At 41.3% G+C, this 21,255-nt stretch overlaps 1 protein-coding gene across 2 annotated transcripts in view; it reads right to left on the bottom strand.

The window, feature by feature from the left end:
- Positions 1–1,430: 1,430 nt before the first annotated feature.
- The window catches only part of LOC111653481 (low density lipoprotein receptor adapter protein 1), a 40,719-nt gene continuing 20,894 nt past the window's right edge, over positions 1,431–21,255 (bottom strand). The window contains exons 3-10 of one of the 2 annotated variants that reach the window (XM_023404097.2): positions 20,874–20,986; positions 13,958–14,072; positions 13,433–13,505; positions 13,051–13,137; positions 10,961–11,082; positions 9,546–9,580; positions 6,081–6,106; positions 1,431–5,577 (exon numbers count right to left, since the gene is read on the bottom strand). In XM_023404097.2, coding sequence (XP_023259865.1) covers positions 5,531–5,577; positions 6,081–6,106; positions 9,546–9,580; positions 10,961–11,082; positions 13,051–13,137; positions 13,433–13,505; positions 13,958–14,072; positions 20,874–20,986 — 618 coding nt within the window. In that variant the 3' untranslated portion in view covers positions 1,431–5,530. The remainder of the gene's footprint in view (positions 5,578–6,080; positions 6,107–9,545; positions 9,581–10,960; positions 11,083–13,050; positions 13,138–13,432; positions 13,506–13,957; positions 14,073–20,873; positions 20,987–21,255) is intronic. The other variant, XM_087173435.1, reaches the window with a different exon arrangement.

Below are 21,255 nucleotides of genomic sequence, written 5' to 3'. Positions count from 1 at the left end.
ATTGAGGTCTGTGTTAATGTCAAAGCACCACACAGCTCTGCATTGCTGCTCACTGTGGGCTGATCTTGTGTCTGTGGACAGGCCCACGCGGTCGTCGTTCGCCCACAGCCTGTGCTTTCTGGTACAACAGAGGGTGGTCCCGTTGAGCTTTCTGGCTTGTGTAACAAACTTTCAAAGTCAGAGTGATCTTTAAAGTGCAGCTGAGGCTCCAACTCACTAACGGATTACAAGTGGATTAAAGTGGTCAGGTTGGTTAATGTGAAAAATGCTATTTGCTCCTAAACATCCACCCAAGGGACGGCTGGATACTAAGCATCTGTAACCCTGAAATTACTGACGTCCGAGACCTGAGAGTGATCTTTGCAGGTGCTTTTCAAACCCACTCTGTGTAGCAGAGCTGTTTCTTTCTCCCCCCGCTGTTAGTTCTGCACAGTCTGACAACAACATTGGAGGCACCCCGTCACGATGCAGCATCCATGGCTGTAGAAATTAAACTGATTTTTGCTTCTACAAACAGACTAAAAAAAAAAAAAATCATCCGAATCACAGCTTCTCAACGAAGTGCTCCCGGTGCACTTGTAAACACATATTCATGCTTTAAAGCACGTTTTCAAGGTGTAACTCACTTGGGTCCCAGTGGAAAAGAGTAAAACATGAGTCCTGATTTTCTCACACGACTTCCTTCTCATGGATAAATTTCCTCTAAATAATCACAATCAAATGTTAATTACAGTTACATGTGAACATCAGACCAAAACCGGAAGAAGTCAAAGACAATGATCAGGAGCCAGTGGAAGGCCAGAGAAGGCCATTCACAACAATACCACTTAGGTCAAGTGATGACACCTGAGTCCATTCACTGAAAAAGACTGTGACATACTCTTTACTGTAGATGACATGCATCACTGTTCTCCGCCTGCCACATAAAACATACTGCAATCTAACCCACAGACAGTATTACAGCTGTCAAGGTGCAAATATTATATCAGGTGTATAAATATGTAAATTCTTACAGCAGAACTCAAGTTGAGATTTTTTATTGCCTGAACCTGCTATGCTTTATTGAACTTTTCAATCAGGCAAGAGCAGAGGGCTGAATAGACGCATCGATGTTATTGTGTCAGTCAGACAAGCCAAACAAGAGAACGTCCTTGCTTTTGATCGACCACAGCGAGCTGGAAAAATGTCTGAGTGGAAAACAGTGTGGATTCAAGTTCATGTTTTGAGTCAAATGTTCTGAACACGTCAACAGAAAGACTGAAAAAGCTCACACACTGAACGTTTGATTTTGGCTCCGGTGTCTGCACGCGGAGCCGTCTCATTGGTTCCTTTTTGTAAATGGTTTGTAACTTTGTAATCGAATTGCAAGGAAGAAAAAAGCTTTGATATAGGTTGCATTTTATAAAACAAAAAGGTTCAATGCAATGAAATATTTGTACAAAGTCATTTATTATGCATAAATATGTAACAAACCATAACAGTTACCAAATTCTGTACAAATCTTTACACAGTTTAGGACAACTGCTTGTGGTTTATTCATCATCATATCACAACACGGTTGGAAACCCACTGATTGCATAGATAGAAAATAAGCACCGTCTTTGAAAAGTAAACCGATACTGTAAACGTCAGTGGTTCATTTTGGGTTTTAATAATAGCTTATCTGAAAATTCTCCCCTTTTTTCGGTTGAAGATTTTCTTGTTTTTTTTTTTTTTTTTTTTTACAAGCCTTAAATGTTTTCAGGCCTCAGAGCCTCACAGGGTGATTTGTATTCAGTGCACTCTCAACTCAAATTGGCATGTTATACCTCCAAGTGCAGGTCTGCCCCCCTCCTGCACAGAAAACTCTCAGCTGTGCCAAAGAGCATCCATTCAAGATTTGCTGGGTGCCCGCCCACGTCAATGTTCTACACTCGCTACATGAAAGAAAACTCTTAGAGATCTGTGCCATTAAATAATTTATACAAGGCTTTTGTTCAATTTTCAAAGGATCCAAAGTGATCCGGACGAGCTTGGCTCCAAAATCAAATTAAATTACACTGCGTTTTTGTTTGAAAATCAATTACAGGGGACAAGAACTGGTTGAAAGCTGTATCTAGTGTAAGTGTAATATCTAAAAGTGCCAATTATAGATCACATTGTCCAATTGATTTTCATACGCTTGATAATAATTCAGCTTGTGGTGAAAAAAATGGTCAAAACTCTTGTTTGTTGGTTGTCATTATTGAAAACCAATTCTGAGTCGGAGAGTTCCTGGACAACAGCCCATCTCCGAATATCACCCAATAGCTCTGAATCAGCGAATACTGAGGCACCCGCACACGAATCAATCAGTCAGTCGATGATGGAGATGACAGGATAGAAAATGTTTCAGAAATCATTTCTAAGAGGAAAGATGTTGGAGAGAAAGATAAAATGACTAAATTGGTGTTCGGACAGTGCATCCTGCTTAACCTTGAACTTGACAGCCAATACTCAAAAGCAAACATGGCTCAACAGATCATCCACAGACATGCTGGCAGCTATTTATGATATCCAAACAAAACACAGAGCTTTCTTTCAAAAATGCAATAGAGCTGGTATTTTCAGCCAGTCAGGAATGAAACAATGCAATTAAGCTTCATGGCATAACCTGATAAGCCATCCAATTATACTGCAGCGGGTGTCATGACAACAACACAGGGCCCCTGCTACCTCTCGCCGTCACAATTATTCTGTCATGATGCCCTGAATACAGAGAGACAGACCACTTCAGCCAGACTGGGGGCACAATATAATATCCTCTTGATGGAGAACGTCATCTAAGTGGTGGATAAAAATAATTTGCAGAGTCTGTGCAGAACAACAATCTCTCTGTAATAAGATTTGGGACAAAGGACATGTTCTACTGCACAGGCGGCAGTTAAGAGATGAAAATGTGAACTGCATCTGTGAGTGTAAGAGGTGATTACCGACTTGAGAACAGGATCATTGTTTTGTGACTTGTATACTGTTCATGAGTTGCTAATGGCTATTTTGAAAAAATAAAGCAATTCCTGCAGTAATAAAAACCACATAAGATTACATTTGTATAAATTGTCTAACCTAACGCAAAACATACAAGCATCTACACATTCACATCTCAACAAGAGTGATCTTTTTTCTTTTTTTTTCTTTTTTTTTTTTTAAAAACAACTTTTGTGAAGCCCTGATTCTAGTCATCCTACTTCATATATAATGTTACAATAGGCATACATAAATTACACAGCTTTGACAATGAAAAAATACAGCATATGGAAATAGGTTTCTTTACTCTAATAGCCTTGCCTTACAATTGTCCTCATAACCTTACATCATTGCTATTCTTCTCACAACAGCTGAATGTGTGACAGCGGAACGGATGAAGAGTTACAGTATGTCACATTGAACTGAGACAGCACTGAAATTTGCTGTTATGTTTAGTGATGAAGATTGGGTTTTCTTTCTATTGCAAACATCCTATTGACAATGACATAAAGTCAGCAAGTTACCAGCGGGTCATTAATCCTGATGACCGATTCATCCACAGCAGTAAGGTTGTGTGTTGGAATTAGATTTTTAAAACCAGGTAAACATCAAGTTCAGCTTATTGTTGTATAATGTCGTCCTGACCCTGATGATGTCATAGTGATGTCATCAGAGTTATCCCGACTTGGATTCGGAGACTACAAAACTTTTATTGCAAAGACTCTGGTCATAAAGAGATTGGTGTTTGATCCTGGGAGGTGGGGTCTTGCATTGCATTATGGGTATAGTAGGATCCAGGATTTTTGGAGCTTGGCTCCAACTAGGGAATATCATCATCTCTGCCTCTTTTGCTTCAATTCTGATCACTGTTTTTATAATCTGTCTCTTCTGAGTCAGCAAACTTTATGTGCAACATTTAATCGCTTTAGGTGTCAAACTGTAGTTTGTGAACTGCATGGCTCAGGGTCCCTAAGCTCTAGTTCACTTGAATGCACAACTTTAAACCCTGTAAAGAGACTGAATTAAAAAAAAAAACACTGTTTTTAGTTTTAGCTTGGAGCTTAATTCTTGACCTAAAAAAAAAAAAAAAGTAGTTTGGCTAAAAATATCTAACGCAAGTCCCACTTACTTGATGTTTCTGAAGCTCTAGCAACAACTCGTGTCCCTGCTCAGCAGATAAAGTAACTCAGTTGTCATGAAGATGATTTCGTTATCACATGACCTATGTATGGAATTTAGGTCTCGTGAGAACAGGAGGTTGAAAAGAAAGGGAAACTAATTTCTGTCTTCAGATAATTTATCTCTATTGCTTATTAACCCCCCACTCACCCCATTCAACTACCTGTTATGCAACAAACCATCTCCATGATAACTGAGCAACTCCATCTGCTAAGGAAGGCCACAAGATGTGGTTGAAAGCTTTCTTTCAACCACATCAGGCGTTTTTGGGTTGGGAATTTCTGGCCAAAGAAAAACACCAAGCTTATGCTTGATTTGTTGGAAATAAAATATAAACACTGCACTCCACTCTGTACATGTTAACTGCATGACTCATGACTGTGGCATTTGTTACCACATATATTTATGTTGCATATGCCTGAACGTCTAAACTACTATATCGCATGCCATTTAATTCTCCAAAGCGGAAGTGGATCAATCAGCACCACAAACTGAATGAGGAATATATAATTCACTCAGTATCACGACAGAACATTCACACCAGCGTCTGATGATGTTTTCTAAAGCTGGACTTCTTCCAGTGACTGAAGAGACTGGCATCTGTTGCTCCACCAGACAAACAAGAGGATCAGAGATTTTTCACATTTCCAGAGAGCGACGGCAGCCGTATATACACACACTTCTTGATACAAAGTAAACCGTTGTGCAATCCTCAGAATTTACAAGTAGAATCCACACGTGAAGGTGTTTCTTTGTTGTTTTCTTTTTTTACAAGTTTTGATTACAAGGAGACACAGTCCAAACTTGGTACATTATTCAGCCTGTGATCTTCTGTGGGAACTTCTTGAGTAGAAATATATAATTTTTGCTCGCTGTGCATGTGACATCTTTCCTTCCATCTATCATCTGGCAGTTTGTGAATGTTTGAATATGGCAGGAGATGGCTGTTTACACTGAGTGGAGTGTGTGTGTTGAATGGCAGGCATTCACAGAAATAGCAGTTTATAATATCAGGGTATTCATCCTGGCTTCTATGCAGCAGCCACAGAATATCAAACAGAGCCTCTCTGATTCAGGTTGTGCACCAGGGAGCGTGATATGTTTTCCTGTCTGTTCAGTTGCTGTATGCCGTTTTTTGTGTGTGTGTGTGTGTGTGTGTGTGTGTGTGTGTGTGTGTGTGTGTGTGTGTGTGTGTTAGATTTTTAAGGGGGGTTTTTGTTTGTTTTTTTATCTGGTCTTGGAGACTGTGGTATGAATTCTGTCAAATTTTTTGTGGTGCTGTAAATTGGGCAGTTGTTGCCAGGGTGTTATTCAAACTCATTGTTGCAGATAGACAACAGATCCACAGTGGAGACCTCCTGGGGACTCAGAGCTGCATCGTCAGAGACGGGTTCGGAGCGGGACTCGGCCAGTCTGACAGAGACAGAAAAAGAAAAGGGTTCACAGGAAATGCAAACAGGAGAGGAGAAAGGATGAAGTGTAGCAAGGGCACAAAGAGGATGTTGATTCGTGTGATGGACTGACAGTGAATGAGTGGAAGGGCAAACACACAGAGTGTGCAATGTGAAGAGCCATCAGAGGCAGACAGGTGGAGAATTACAATAACTATGAAGTCCCTTATAAAAAAAAAAAAAAAACAGAATCGAATGACAACCTGAGCACAGAAAGAACAATGTAGCTGGCCTGCTTTGTTTACAGTCAAAACATATATACAGATATAGGGAAAATAACTAAAATGTGGCTTTGTCCATATACAGATGCCAGTAGTTTCGCTCGAAGGGCTCAGTGCTTAAACAACTGGTTTAGATGATCTCATGATGATGGAACGGTAATGTCCAGGAATTACTGCTGTTCTAAACACAAGGTTTCATGCAACATGCAGAACCAAACAAGAACTCACTTGTCACATCACTTACCAGTGTCCATCTCTACTTCCATGTTGCTGCATGCCAGGTAGAGGACAGAAGAAATCGTGATGATGTGAATAAACGGTAAAGGTTAAAACAAGTGAAAACACTGAGAACGTCTTGCAACTCTTGCTAAAAACAAAACTATGCACAGAGAGGTCACCAAGACTCTAAACAAGTGTGCGTGCACAGCCGCGTATATGCTGTCCCCGCTGTCAGCATATGCTGCCCCCCCCCCCATGTATAAAGTAAAGAAACACTCAAAGAAGCTTAAATTGCAAAAGAACTCGCCACATTTAGACGAGGTTAAATTATTTAAGTACCTCAGTTTACTTAGGAGCCAAGCCAGCAGTTACATTATGGTGACTTTAACTTCAAGGTCACCATTAATTTAAGAAATCTTAAATAAAAATCTAATTTAATTAAACCCATTTGAACTGAAGTCGATGCCAATAGTTGTGAGCACCAACTGCCTTGGTAGCAAGCACCGAGCCTCCATGTGAATAACGATCCCTCTGTTCTAAAAATGAGATTCCTCACAGAGGCCCACGCCCTGACCTGCGCTCATACAGTTAATTAAAAATGATTCTACTCGAGTAAGTTTGGTTGCATCGGTTGAAGCCGGATTTACAAGACTATACAGCGCTGCTAGCAGCCGTGAGAGACTGTGCTGCTACTTATACCCAAGTGGAATTGGAGGGGATTTAAAGTTAATCACCTATGGCATACAGTAACAGCATCGTTTACAGGGTTTTTAATAGGGTGATTTCAAGGTTAATTGCTTATTTCTGCTTGAATGTGTGATATAAAAATGTAGTTTAAGTTGAGTAAATGTTGCCTTGTTTTTAGGTGGATGAAAAAAAAAAAAAAAAATGGAAATGAACAAATTTTGCTGCACCCTTGGCCAGCCCTTAATGCGCCATGTTATGAGTGGAGTGGCACCCACTTTGGCAGTTTGAGAGCTTTCCGGAACATTTGGAAGGACTCCATTTTTGAGAAGCGAGACCACAACCCTCCTCTGCTGATCTAAAGGCAAGTCACGTGTAACGTTAAATAGGTGCGACAGTCATGACAACTCAAGTGTGATCCAGAGCCTTCCCACGTTTCAGGACAAATCTTATCCACCATGCCCGTACCGCCAATTCAGAGCTCGACCACCTTTCTGAACTCTGCAGAGAAGGAGGTCTGCTCCAACACTCCAAAATCCTTCAGCACTTCCTCTAGGATGTCAGGTGTTGTATTCCACCTTCCTCCATTTGACAGCCATCCACGCTTGAGGTCAGTATTTCCTCATCCCTGCCTAAAAAACAGCTTCAATGACGGCCTGCCTGCCTCCCTCTCCTCTTCTCCCTCCACACATAACCAGCTTCAACAAAGATGCTTGTGTACATCATCTCTGCCTCTCATTTACCCATTTGCTTTCACAAAAGCGTTTCATGCTCAAACACAACAAACACATCTATTAGCCGCCGGCCAGCACAGCTTAATGACTTGCCATCTCTTTAATGTTTGGGGCGCCATCCCTCCGCTGCGCTTCTCTCTTTATAGAAGGATAATACAGCACTGCAGGACACATACACACATATCATCTGGTAATACGAGGATATGAGAAGCCATGCAGAGCGCTCATACAGTCACCGGACTGTGTGGCCTACATTCCCAACAGTTTGTGGTGCATGGCCGGGCAATATCAAAGTATCTTTAAAGGGTTTCGAGTTTGAGTATGTCAGAGGGACCAAATGCATGATATTATGTATTTGTTTGTACTGTATGTCTCAGAAGTAGGCCACAACGCAGAATATGTTCACTAGTCCTATCTGAATGTGCAGCTTTATGGAAATATGTTCAGTAATAATCCAGAATAAGGATTATTCCCACCACATTTATTAAAACTGGAGTCCATGTGAGGGAGCATGTCCACGTGGGACTTTTTCATACCTGTCAAGCCTCACATTTCACCTGGGACCCACATTTTTCCGTCTCTGCGGGGCATCTCACGGCCATGAAATGACAATTTCACGGACTGTCACACTTTCAAAATAAAAAGTGTTGCATTGTAATCCTAGCTGAGTGATAAAGTGCTGATGCACGGCGGAGCGCCCTTCCTGGCTTCAGCGGCTGTGCTCCTGACAGCTCTGTCAGCAGAGGTGGCGATCACTTCGGCAGGCAACGCCACTGTCTGCTGTGGTTCGCTTGTGACACACTGACCTCACAAGAGTTCAAGATGCTCGCTGGGTACACATGCTTTCTATAGTTCATCCTGCTTGTTTTTTTAAAATAAATTTCAATAGCTCAATCACATGTTTTGTTAAACGGTGTATGTTGTACAGTGATGGATATCTTTGGTTAGTAGAAAATGTAATGCTGTAGGAAAAAAAGGTGAAGAGCTGAAACCACAGTTTTCACCTCAGCTGCAGCTAATGCTTTGACTCCAATTCAAATACCTACAATAAAACTTTCAATTTAAAATAAACTGTGTTATTATAAAGCTCCAGAAATGGATCGTAGAAAATATCACAAGATGATATTGCAACATCGATTTTTCTAAACGAGTTTGTTTTATCTGACAAAATGAAACATTATATCTGTCCGACTGTAACTGCAGTCCTTATTCCAGGAAATTAGACATCATTCAAAAAGTCAATTTTAGAAGTGGGATATTTTAGTGAAGTATTTCAACATAACTAGTTTTGTACAAGGGAATTGATCAAGTCACTGAATTAAGCCATTTATTTTGTTTTGATTAGAACTGATATAATGATTTCTTCTCATATTACTCAGCTCTGGTTTAATGAGACACCAGAGCTTTACAGTTATTTATTACATTAAGTTAGAAGGAAGTACTTCTGGGCAGCTTAAAGACTGAGGACACCAGGAAAATGAGCTTTGTGAATTGGTGTTTTTTTTATCTATGTCTGCTACAATATAATCTTTTTTTTCCCCCAACGTAATTTTTAAATCTCTAAAAGTTCATCATTTTCAGCACCTCAACAGTCAGTGATAACTTGTACAACAATGCGTTGGAACCACACGATCAATACAGTAACACCCTCAATCTAAAACCTTGGGACAGTTGTTTTCATACAAATCCTTTCTACCTCATGCCATTGCCATGACTACAATGTCATCTTTATATGTCCCTGTCTGTGTTCGCACGTGTTTGTGTGCGTATGCGCATGTGTGAAGTTCAATATCAATGTGTCAATGTATCAAATAAAGGTTTTTCTTATTTAAAAAGAATTTATTTAAAAGAATCTGATACTGTTACTGACAGGTTATTGTCATTTTCTGCAATTGCTCCACAGTATTCTGCTTGGAATTGAAATTAACATTAAATTGGTTTCATAAATTTCGTTGTTCTAGGGCTGGGGGGAATTGAAGTAGTTTGTGTGGAAAAACAATCCCATATCCTTTCATAAATTAAAGAATAGATCCCCAGTGTTGAGCGGACTTGCAGTCATAAGCAAAGGTTACCTTGAGAACGCATCATCGAGTCCATCCTCCACATCCTGTTGAGACATAAACAATATGAATCAATACGCACATAAATTACTTCAAATTACAATCCTGCTCCTACTCTACTTTCAAGCCCCAGTGCGTCACCAGTTGTTTGTCACAACTTGTTTTATTCAAATGACACATAAATTAATTCATGAGCTAATCTGGCTTTCCGTTTCAGTCACTATGGCACCAAGACTCCATGACGTAGTCTCCAACACACACACACAGGGAGTACCATGTAAACTCTTTGTTCTACTTTCTTTGCTCTAGTTTTTCCAACCTATTTAAATCGCCTTGCATTCTAATTCTATCTTCTGTCTTCTAATTTATTATCATAGTATAGTATTCTTAGATACAATCTGATGACACCACTCTGCTACATTGGAAAAAAATATTACATTTAACTCTATGCAGTGTAAATGTGGAAAGATATTAACAGAGGAAAGTGTTGGACTCAATGAGAAGAAAATATGCCACAGTGAATACAGATGAATTTCACGAAGTGAGACCAGTCTGTAGGGGGAGATATTCTAATGATTATGGTGTCACCTAGTGTTGAACATCTGTAAGTGAACAAACAGGATGTCGTCTGAGGAGCCTCTGCAGCGTGAACATTTAAATTTGTTTAACTCTGAATTTAACTGCTTCAGTTTTACAGGACCTATGTAATTAATGATGTCATTGAAAAGCAAACACTCTTTTTTTTAAAATCATGAGAAAATTATGCTGTGGAGCAGAGTTTTTGTTTTTTCCGTTGGCCTGAGCAGAGCACAGAGGTCTGTTTGTGCTCAGGTAAAATCTGGCATCCTGCCTTTGGCTGAGCGAACTGCACACTTTCATTCAGTTCCAAAGTGCGACAGGAAGTGTCACCTACAGTGGTCTCCAAAAGTCAGAGACACAGTTCCAAATCAAGTGAGTGGTAAAATGGTCTCAGACTTTTGTAGACTTATGTACCCACTGTGGTGCTGACTTAGCTCTGTTTTTGTGAAAGGTTTATCATCGACGAATGAAACGTCGTTTATATCTGCTATACTATGGTTATCCTCATCTAACGATCTGATAAAATTCAATTTTCAAAGTTTTAAAACGAATGAATAAAATTGTTATTATGATGTACATTAAATGTTTTATTAAATTACATTTTAAATTTTTTAAATAAATTTTATTGCGAATACATACATTCAATAGAATGTAGAAAAAAAGAATCAACAGATTTCCTGAGTTGAGGTATCAGAATTCGGTATCAGGAGAGAAAACGTTGGATCTGTGACTCCAAAAAACACAGCACATCAAGGATAACCTGTCGCCTGAACAAGTAAGCTGACTATAGCGTTGAGTTTGGCCCAATCAGACCCATCAGCTGACTGGAGACAGATGGTGTGACCTACCCAGGAGTCATGTTTGATTGGTCGCCTTCGAGTGGGGTTACTCCGAGGTGAGGGCGAGCTGAGCGAGGCGGAGAAGAAAGGCCTCCGCAGCTTCTCCTCCATCCCAACAGGCTTGTGCGCCTCTGGATATGAGGGAGGTGGCAGGCGTTGACGGGAGGTTGACAGGAGGATAAAGTGAAGGAGCGGAGGGGAGTAAACACGGAGGACGAGAGAGGGTGAGACAGAGACAGAAGACAGGATAGGGGAAAAAGTGGGAGAGAGAGAGACACAGAAGACAGGAGAGAGAGGGAGACTCGTTAGCGTTTTTGTCTCTTCGCCTCTGCTGCAGTCTGCAGCACAGAAGCAAAACATCAGCCTAAGACTGCGGCACTCACATCTCTCTCTGTGCAACAGGCAGAATTGAAATCATGTCTGTGAAACTTTCATATATCTCTCTGAGTAACTCCCACAGTCCTCGAGGCTTTCACACCAGATTCTCTCTCTGTCCTCTGGTCACTACCACTGGGACTGGAGGACATTTTAATTGAAAGAAGCTGAAAAAGTCCGGCCTGTAGCCAACAAAAATCTGAACAGATGATTAAATCTCATTTTTATAGACCATTTGACCCCGAGAAGTGGAAAATATTTTGACCTATAAATGTCACGGCTATTGGAAAATACTTAAAATCTACTGCTACTCTGAATGACTAATGGGTCATATGTAATTAGATGATTTGCTCTCCGTGTGTATGTGTATGAGAAGGTGATTGGCATCAGTTAAATTTGTGTGCGAGAGGGCGCAGAGTCAGCATTCCAGAATTACAAGTCTTAGTGACATGTACACACGACAACTGGAAAGGTCATTTTAAAGTCATTATGCGACCGACTGCAGCAGCATTTAGTCAATCATGTTCACTCGAAACTGTCGGGTTTGTGAGGATGATGGAAACCAACCAATCTGCATCTAAATACCATCTCAGCTCAGTGACTGCAACATTATCATTGTCATTTTTACAGTGGTAATCAGATCAGTGTAATCTTGTGAGTGACAAGCAGCTTCTCTCTCTCTCCAGCCTTTTACAGTTATGCTGAAATTACATAATCCTTATCCTCGTCCTCCTGGGATTACAACACCTGAATTCTTACAGGCCACCTTCAATTGTAACAACCTCTACAGCAAGGAAAAGCTTTTAAAAAATAAATAAATAAATAAAAATGTGTTTCCTTATTTTGGGAAATAAGGGAGGGGAAATTTGCCTTGCAGCTTTTTTTTGCAGAGACTTGGATAAGAAGAGCAATACCGTGTATCAGTACCCCCAATAACACCTCCAATGTCTGTATGGTCAATATGACGCTACAGCCAGCAGCCCCTCAGTAGTTTAGCTAGAAACAGCTAGTCTGGCTCTGTCCAAAAAGAAACCCGAAACATATGCTTACCAATATCTCTCACACATTATTTCTTGTTTGTTTAATCCATGCAAAAACCAAAGTCCAAAAACTGACACGTTGTGGTTGTACAAGCGGTTATGAGCCAAAAACATTTCTTGGCTGGGTGCAGTAACTTCCTGGCACATAACTGCCTGTGAAAGCCCAAAGTGCAGTTTTGGCACTTCAGTTTTTGTACTGATCAACAGCAGAAAAATGAATTATGCATGTTAGTCAATGAGCTTTAGAGGTTCTGGTACACAGATTTTTTTTTTTAAATTTAGGACAGAGCCGAGCTGGCTGTTTCTACCAGCTTCAAGTCTTTATGCTACATTAAGCTAACCGTCTCCTGGCTCAAGCTTCATACTAACATGAGAGTGATGTTGACCTTTTCATCTGTCAGCAAAAAAGCGAACAAACATTAAGCCCATCCAAAAATGATGCATTTCTCCACTTTATTTAACTGCGTGAAGCTTTTCCTTAAATTTGAAACCATGCTTACAGAAAGTTGCAGCTCCCTTTAGGTGGAAGATAAAGATTAACCTCAATTGTCTTGTCGTAATAATCAAACAATACATTCAGCTGTGTTAAGCTCAGTGGTGCAACCTTACACTAACAATAAAATCTACTAATAAATCACTCATCATCACCATTGAGCTCGGTTTGATTTGACAAAAGGAACTCACCTGCTGGAACACACTGAGTGTCTGTTGCCTCCGTCTGCCCGTTGTTTGCCGCACAGGAACAGCAGGTCCTGGTCTTTTTGCTTTTGCCTGTAGACACATTAAGTATTATCAAAACTAAACGTGAAGAAAATTATAGGATCCATCTGTGCAGAAAGAGAGTGGACATCAGCATGTAAAAATATTTTCCATGAGTTACCTTGATTTCTTTTTTTTACAAAGCATTCTCAATAACTGCCCAGTTGGCTTGAAAGGCAAAGGGATTCCCAGCATGATTTGTCACAGATTAGATGGATTTCAGGCTTTTCTTACTCATATTTTGTCTAAACAGCCCAAGAGGAAAGCCCTACCCAAATGTTACTTTCACTTTGGTCAGTGAACTCACCTTCCTGAGCAATCTCCCAAAGATCTAGAGCTACTTTAAAGGCCTGGGCAACCGTTAATGTCACAGCCTGAGCCTGGAGGAGGGGAGAAAAAAAAAGGGAAGAATAACACAGAAACATACAACAACAACAACAAAAAAAAGATCATGAATATAATGATTAGTTGTGATTTCATTTGGAGCTTTTGTCTTAACTTGTTCAATTTGATTGACATCATTAGATTTAAACTTTTTTTAAATAAATTAAACGTTTTAACGTTCCATAGATCTCCTTTATTTCTCATCATTGGTCGTTATAATAGTAATGTGACTTGATGTGGTCTTAAAGAAACTGCCACAAGATGGAGCCACACACTCTCTACATCCATGCTACTTGCTTCCTTGAATGCAGTTCATTGCAAGGAGTCAATCCATGGACAACCTGACCTTCTGACCTGCTACAGTCCAAGAGTATACATTCAATAACTGTAAGCTAAACACAGCCATATACAGATATATACAACAAAATCACAAGTGTTGTGCACTTACAATCTTCTTCTTTTGGCAGAGAAACGCATGGCACTCCAGAGTCTCGTTGAATTGACTCTGAGAGACGTATGCGAAGACCTTGTCCTGAGTTTTATCTGCCGTGCAGTAAGAGATTCTGAAAGACAAGAGGCAGAAAAAAAACAAAACAAACATTATTACAGATTTACCAACACTCATACTCACAATCATCCTGACATTTGTGCATTTATAATCATAAATAAACAATTCCATCAGACTGGGAGTCTTCAGTCTTTTTAATCACAGGACATACATGTAGAACAAAGAACAGCATATGCAGTACATTCAATCAAACCTCACACGTCAAGCTCACATACAGACTGGATACACGTCAATTTAGGCCGTAACTTTGCTTTTGTTCTCAACCCTTTGCATAATCATAGGCCCACCAATCATTACAGGATGAGAGCGGCGGTTATGAATATTATGTTGATTAAGTCCCACAGCTGGGAATGGTGGCGAATGAGACAAATGAGAGGCAGCGACATGCATGAGAGATGCTCGACGCTACCACTGAGCTCTTCCGAACTTCATACTCTCAGATAGAGCATGTGTATGAACTGAAATGTTTACATAATATTGCTTTGTGGATTTATGTTTGTTGGGTTTTTTTTTCTATAAAAGGCTCAGATTGTCAATTGATCCTGAAGTACTCTAAATGTTCTGATAATGGAGGCACAGGGACACGCGACGGCTTCAAAACTAGTGCCTTTTTGTACTGTCTGCTATTCCTCAGAGTTTTGTCTCTGAGAGCTGCAGAAATGATTGTGAAACTGCGAGAGGTGAAAAAAACTGTTCCTTTCAAAAATAATCTCCCTAACGTTACATAACATATTGCAACTTCCCATCGACTACAGAAAAATCCCCCCTGTGGTGTGGGTACACTTTGTTGAAATATCAGAATTTTCTGCCGTCAGTGGAAAATGGAAAGTCTCGGATTACGAATTGATCTCCGCTGTGACTATATTGCAGTTGAAACCTCATTCGCAGCAGTCACACTGAATCTCTTCTGGATCCAATATCTGGTTTTCGAGGAACCCAGACGTCTGCAATTCCAGTGGCAGCCGCAGCCCTGTGATTTTCAATGGTTATCTAAAACCAATCTAGCCCACCGAGCCATTTTGCTCCCCTGCAACAGCTCATACGGTTTCACTGAAGCGACAGACGCACAACCCATGGATTCGTTTTGTCGGATTTTATGCAGGCTATTAGAAGAGGTATCGATCTCGAGTCCCGCCGTGCGTCTGTCCGAGGCCGTTACATGAACCAGCAGTGTGCATCATGTTTGTTGCTTGAAATAGATGTGTAAATGAGCCACAGTGAGTGATGCATTTGACCTTTGTCACTATAATTAAACATGCAACCTTTATTGGAAGCAGCACAGGGACAAGGTTGGTTCCTTTTCCCGCTCATTATGGCAGGAAAGAAAAAACTCTGCCGTACAAGCGGAGTTGTTCTCAATCTCAGATTTAGATTTAGATACGCAGGGTCTCTCAATGCACGTCGACTGCAGGCGGCAGTGTGTGGATCTCTCCGTAATTATTACAGTAACTTGTAAACTGTATGCAAATCCACTCAAATCCACAGCCCACTTCAAAAGAGGCACTGAAAAAAATAAAGAAAAAAAGGAAGTTATTAATTCGATCAAACAAACAAGCATGAAATCACCAGCCCTCACATCTCGTTGTTTGCTGGCTCGCACCACTGATGCATGACCCACATAGCAATGCCCAGGACACCCAGCTCTGTACAACACCCCCACCCAAACGCCCCGCACACACAGACACCCAACCAACCACCCACCCACCCTCACACCCCCACCCGCTCTCCCATGTGCTCAAACTCTTATTTGGGCCTTAATTGCAGAAAAATGAGCAGAGAAAAAGTTGAAAGGGTTGACCTATTTAAGTTTGGAAAACAAGTGTGATATAACCAAACTACTGTAACTGCTCAATAAAGATCTTTAATGATCATTTTATTGAGGTATTAACTACTTTCTACTTCCTGTGCAACCTTCAAAGGTTTGCATGTTGCTGTGTGTGCACTATTGTTTTTCAATAATATTAATACCTGTATACATGATTATCAATAGTACAATACTACAGCATTATCCATAGGAATTAAGGTTGTAACTATAGTAATAGTAGGCAGTTGTGTTCCTGTCATTGCTTTAGGGATATTAAAAGGCAATAAAGGCCACGGAATAAACGTTTTTTAAAAGTTGCCAGAGTTGATTTTGGTTTGGATCTTTTTTTTTCTTATGCTTATAAATACTCCTTGTGAATCCTTTTAAATAAAGTACTCAGAGGAATGCTGTTCATTGTCCACATTCAGGGCGAGGCAGCGGTGCAGTAGGTAGCACTGTCGCCTCATAGCAAGAATGTTCTCTGGCTTCCTCCCACAGTTAATTGGTGACCGTAAAATTGCCCGTAGGTGTAGATCGTCTCTACATGTCAGCCCTGCGATACACTGACGACCTGTACAGGGTGCAACTCAGTCCACATACAGCCCATGCCTGACTCACTAGTGTCTCCAAATGTGTGCATCAGCAAGAAAGTGTAATGTGAGCATTGGAGTTTGTGCAAAATTACATAATACTGGTGAGAAAAATCCCATCTCCTTCTATTATCAACAGCAAGAGTGTCATGAATAAAAATTGATCACTCATATAAGTACATGTACATATGGGTAACCAAGAGAATTGTTCATTATAATATGACATCCATGTGAGAATAATGTGAATCTGCCAAAAGAGACACCTCACTGGAGTGAATACACATTCAAGATTTCATCTTTTTGGCAAGGACGTACACAATCGTCCTCTTATTTTGTGAAGGTACAAAGTATGAAGGTCTCTTTGTAAAATCTGTCTGCATGCAGGCGGTGCAAGAAAAGGACAACATCTTTATTACTGCCACCAATGTCACAAACAATGGATCGTGTTCACAATATAAGCCTTCAGCCTGAAACAACAAGAGAAGAAAAAAGTATAATAATTGACAGCACCACAGAGTTTCCACTGAGCTTGAACAACAGAAACTGAGCTGTCAGGTTGCATCATATCTCCAAAGGGGCTCTGCGGACGGCGAGCCTTTGATCTCGTCACTGTGTAGAGCACCGGTGTTTGTGAGAAAGAGACGGAATATCAATGGAAATATTTAAATATTTACAGCACAAAGCCTGAATAGAACTTCACACATCAAAGCTCCAAATTCTCTGTGTACACTGAATAAAGCAGGTATGCTATTTATTACGACAATGAGCTGCTTTTGTTCAACTTTCAACCCGATGTAAGTGCAATAATGAAAAAGAACTTCTGCGCCTGCTGCAGGGGAGCAGGCCTCATCAAAACTATTTTTTATTTTTTTGCAAAGTGCTGAAAAAAGCAGTCTCTCATGCTAACAGAAAACATTTGCATGAAGGTTCATGAGCAGCACAGTCACGTCCCTGTATCCTCTGTTCAGAGATCCTACAGACACATCTCACTAATCTAATGGCATGTGCAGAACAACGTGCATCATTGCCAGGTGGAGTGCCAGTCAGTGTTTCATCTCTCCTTTTCTGTCCTGCGCGTTTTTGCTGATTGATATGCAGGTCGGTCACCGAGAGCTCTTGTCAGAATATGAATCAGAAACTGGTCCAGATGGAAGCTGAACACCCTCACAATGTTCTGCTCACTGGGGGATGTTAAATAAGGGGTTTTAAAACAAGGACAAATAAGGATGGACTGATTGCATTAGAATTCACTACCTGCATTCAGACCAGGCTACTTTGTCAATACCAAGAACCAAACTAACCACTGGTCTTCTGTTTTAAAACAGTGGCTGCTTCAACCAGTCGCCCATGTACAGTGATGTCACATGGCGTCCGGATTCCTTTACTTTTTTCCACACGTTATTGTGTTGGAGATTTCATTTTACATGGGGGGTAACTGCCATTTTTGTTTCCATCAATTAACACTTAATAACCCATAATGACAAAGTGAAAACGTGTTTTTAGAAAAGCAAATTTAATAAAAATCTCATCCAATCTCTCATGTGCACAAGTATTCAGACCTTTTGCTGCGGCACTCCAGGTACATCCCGTTCTCTTCGGTTATCCTTTAACTTGACTGGAGTTCACCTGTGGCAAACTGAACTCAGGTCCCACAATTCACAGTACATGTCAGGACAAAAACCAAACCATGACATCCCAGAAACTCTCTGTAAGCCTCTGCAGTGCAACTGTGGTGAGTTCAGGGCATAAAACCATTTCAAAAAGCTCTGAGTTTTCCCCAGGAGCACAGTGGTCCGTAAAACTCCAATCAAGACTGTTCCTACAGTTGCTCGTCCCGCCAAATTGAGGAACCAGGCAGAGACTGAGACTGGGGTGACGGTTCGACTTTGTAGTTTTACAGGGGGATATGTGCTTCTACAGGCTAACAGTCCCCCCGCCACCGACCCCACTTCCAATCTTTATGTAAAGCTAAGCTAACCAGCTACAAATGTTTTCTCTGAGCTCAAATAGTCATCAGCATCATGTTATATCGTTGTGATGTTTCAATAGATTATTGACTTATTGAGTATAGAAAAATACTGTGATATTTACTTTTGTCAATACAACCCAGCTTTATTGTTGTGGTAGAATATCATCAAACCTCCTGTGTGGTTCAGCGCTTTGCTAAATCCAGCAGTTAGACCTCAAGCAGCAGCGCAAGGCCGACTTGATCATGTTGAAAGATCAAGCTCATGATAATACAACTTGAGTGTCTGATGCTGCAAATTAGATGCACTGCAAAGTGTGCTGTCAAGAACTGAGAGGCTGACCAGGCTGCCAAATAAAATATCAGGTTGTGAAACTGTGAACACAGTAAGTATGATATTGTTTTGTCTGCGTATTGGTGGGTGGGTGCGAGTAGGAAGGTGTGTGTGTGTGGGGGGGTGGGGATGGGGGGTGGATATGATGGCTTGGAGGAGCCTATTTCCCCTCTTTTTCCTTTGCGGTGCACAATGCCTTCCGGTCCGTTTTCTCTCCCCCACTAAGCTTCCCCTGAGGGAAACAGCCCGGCTTCCAGTAAGTGTGGATACACAATTAACTTTAAAAACGCACACATTTACATACAGACTCACTATGTCAGGGGCATCCAGGCGTGGACATATGTGCACACATACTGTGTATCTAACTCTTCTCGCTCTTATATGTTAAGCACAGTAAACACAGGCTGATTTGATCCATCCCTCTGAAATCTACACTCCACTTTCTTTCACCCTTCACTTGCTTTTCTGGGCCAATAAATGGATTATGTGCAACAAAAATAAGATACAAGAAGGGGGGGGGCTACAAGGAGGAGGAGGAGGTGGGGGTGGGGTCTCATAAAGGGGATAAATCAATCCTCAGTCAACCCAAGCTCCATATGTGGCCCCTCAGTCGCTCCTGTATCATTACTCGGGGGGTATGGGGAAAGACTGGCAGCGTGAGCATCAAAGCGAGCAATTAGTCATGGGTATTCCTGCGTTCAGAGCTCTGTTTATGTTAATATAAGCAGAAAAGAAAGATGTCTGTCTGCACAGCGGAGAGGAAAGGGGAAGGTAGAGAAGGGGGAGATAAGGAGAGAAGAGAAGGGGATCAAAGACGAGGCTGATTCCTCCGGCCTGTGGTCTGTTACCACTGATAAGGTGGATCAGAATGGGATGGAGACCTCTGCGCGCGCACACACACACGCACACGCCACACACAAGCCACACACACACATCCTCCGTCTTCATCGGAGCCTGTTCTGTAATCATAGTCCAGCCATATGATATTTAGACTGTAATCCTCAATGACATGAGGCCCAGTCTATATTACAGGATGCTATCCTGAGAGGGGGAAGCCAGCCAAACACATCACAATCCACACACACACACACACACACACACACACACACACACACACACACACACACGCACACACACACGGACATACACGTTCTTCACAGATTCGGTAGACTGAAACCTAGCGTGATGCTGGGAAAGGTTAGCTTCCATTGACACAGAGTCACAGTAGCAGACACCCCCGGCGGCCCCCTCCCACCCTCCTATTATTGGTTTCCAAGTGAACTGATCAAACATGAGACTCACTGAGCGGAGAGCTGCTTGGGTTAATCCTGCGAAAAAAGGAGCCGAAGCAGTGGACAGAGGGGAAAGTGACCTAGATAGATGACATCAGTTTCTTCACGTGTCAAATGAGGCCACCTTTGTTTTTAGGACTCAGTTTGAGGAATAAGCAGCATTGTGACGCACAGGTGATGAAACATCTAATAAAGCGTAGACCACTAAGAATCCAGTTCATGAACCATAAATGTTGAGTCATTATGTATCGGGTCGTATTGTTCAGCCACGCTTATAAAAGGCAGGCATTCACTCATTGTGGTAACTAACATGAAGATTTAGAGTAAGACTCCCCATGCAGTGAATGCATGAGGGGGGGTACACAATGTTTTTAATTATTTGCGTGAGGCCATTGCCACTCCACTCTGCAGGTTCTGATATAAATTCTATGTTTTTCAATCAGAATCTAAAGAGAAAATTAATTCTGAGGGAGACCGTTAACATGTGTATCAGCGATCTATTCAATGGCTGTCAAGACATTTCAATAAAAAGCAACTAAACATGAATACATGTACAAACTTCTCTGCCAGTCTACGTGGCAGATGTTGAGATATGTCACTGGATAAGTGAAAAAGTCGACCTGCTGGTGGCGGTAGACAAAAAGTCAGGGAGTCACCGATGTCATGGGGATTTTTTTTTTTCTCTGTTGACCATGAATGTCTGTACAAGATTTAATGGCAATATCAACCCAGTAGTTGTTGAAATATTTTAGTCTGCTGGACCGACTGACAGAGCAGCGTTGGCATTCCTAGACCCTAGAAATTATTTACCTGTATATGGAGACATTCTCTATGAGGTCTGTAGTCTCCGTGTCTGTGATGATGATGCCTTTCGGTGAGACCGTCAGCGTTACTTTCCGAAACTTCTTAGCACTAGCTCTGGCCTGTGGATATGAAATATAAAAACACACACACACACACACACACACACACATTAAAATCAGATGGAGAAACTCTTACCTCAGGCGCAGACAGAGCAAGCCTGTCTCTCTGACATTAATATTAGATGATTGCACTTGTGATTAAACAGCAAAAGCCCTCAAATGCGACAGGAGCTGTCGAGCAAAAACAAGCAGCCTGCGTGAGTTGTCCCAGAAATGTGGGGAATTTATAAAAGGTGACAGAATGTGGGGGGGGGGGGGGGGGGGGGGGG

The sequence above is a fragment of the Seriola lalandi genome, unplaced genomic scaffold, assembly GCF_002814215.2.
Source record: "Seriola lalandi dorsalis isolate HSWRI2012SDOR001 ecotype SW California unplaced genomic scaffold, Sedor1 jcf7180002054217, whole genome shotgun sequence".
NCBI classification, from domain to species: domain Eukaryota; kingdom Metazoa; phylum Chordata; class Actinopteri; order Carangiformes; family Carangidae; genus Seriola; species Seriola lalandi.
This window is presented reverse-complemented; position numbering and strand designations above follow the sequence as displayed.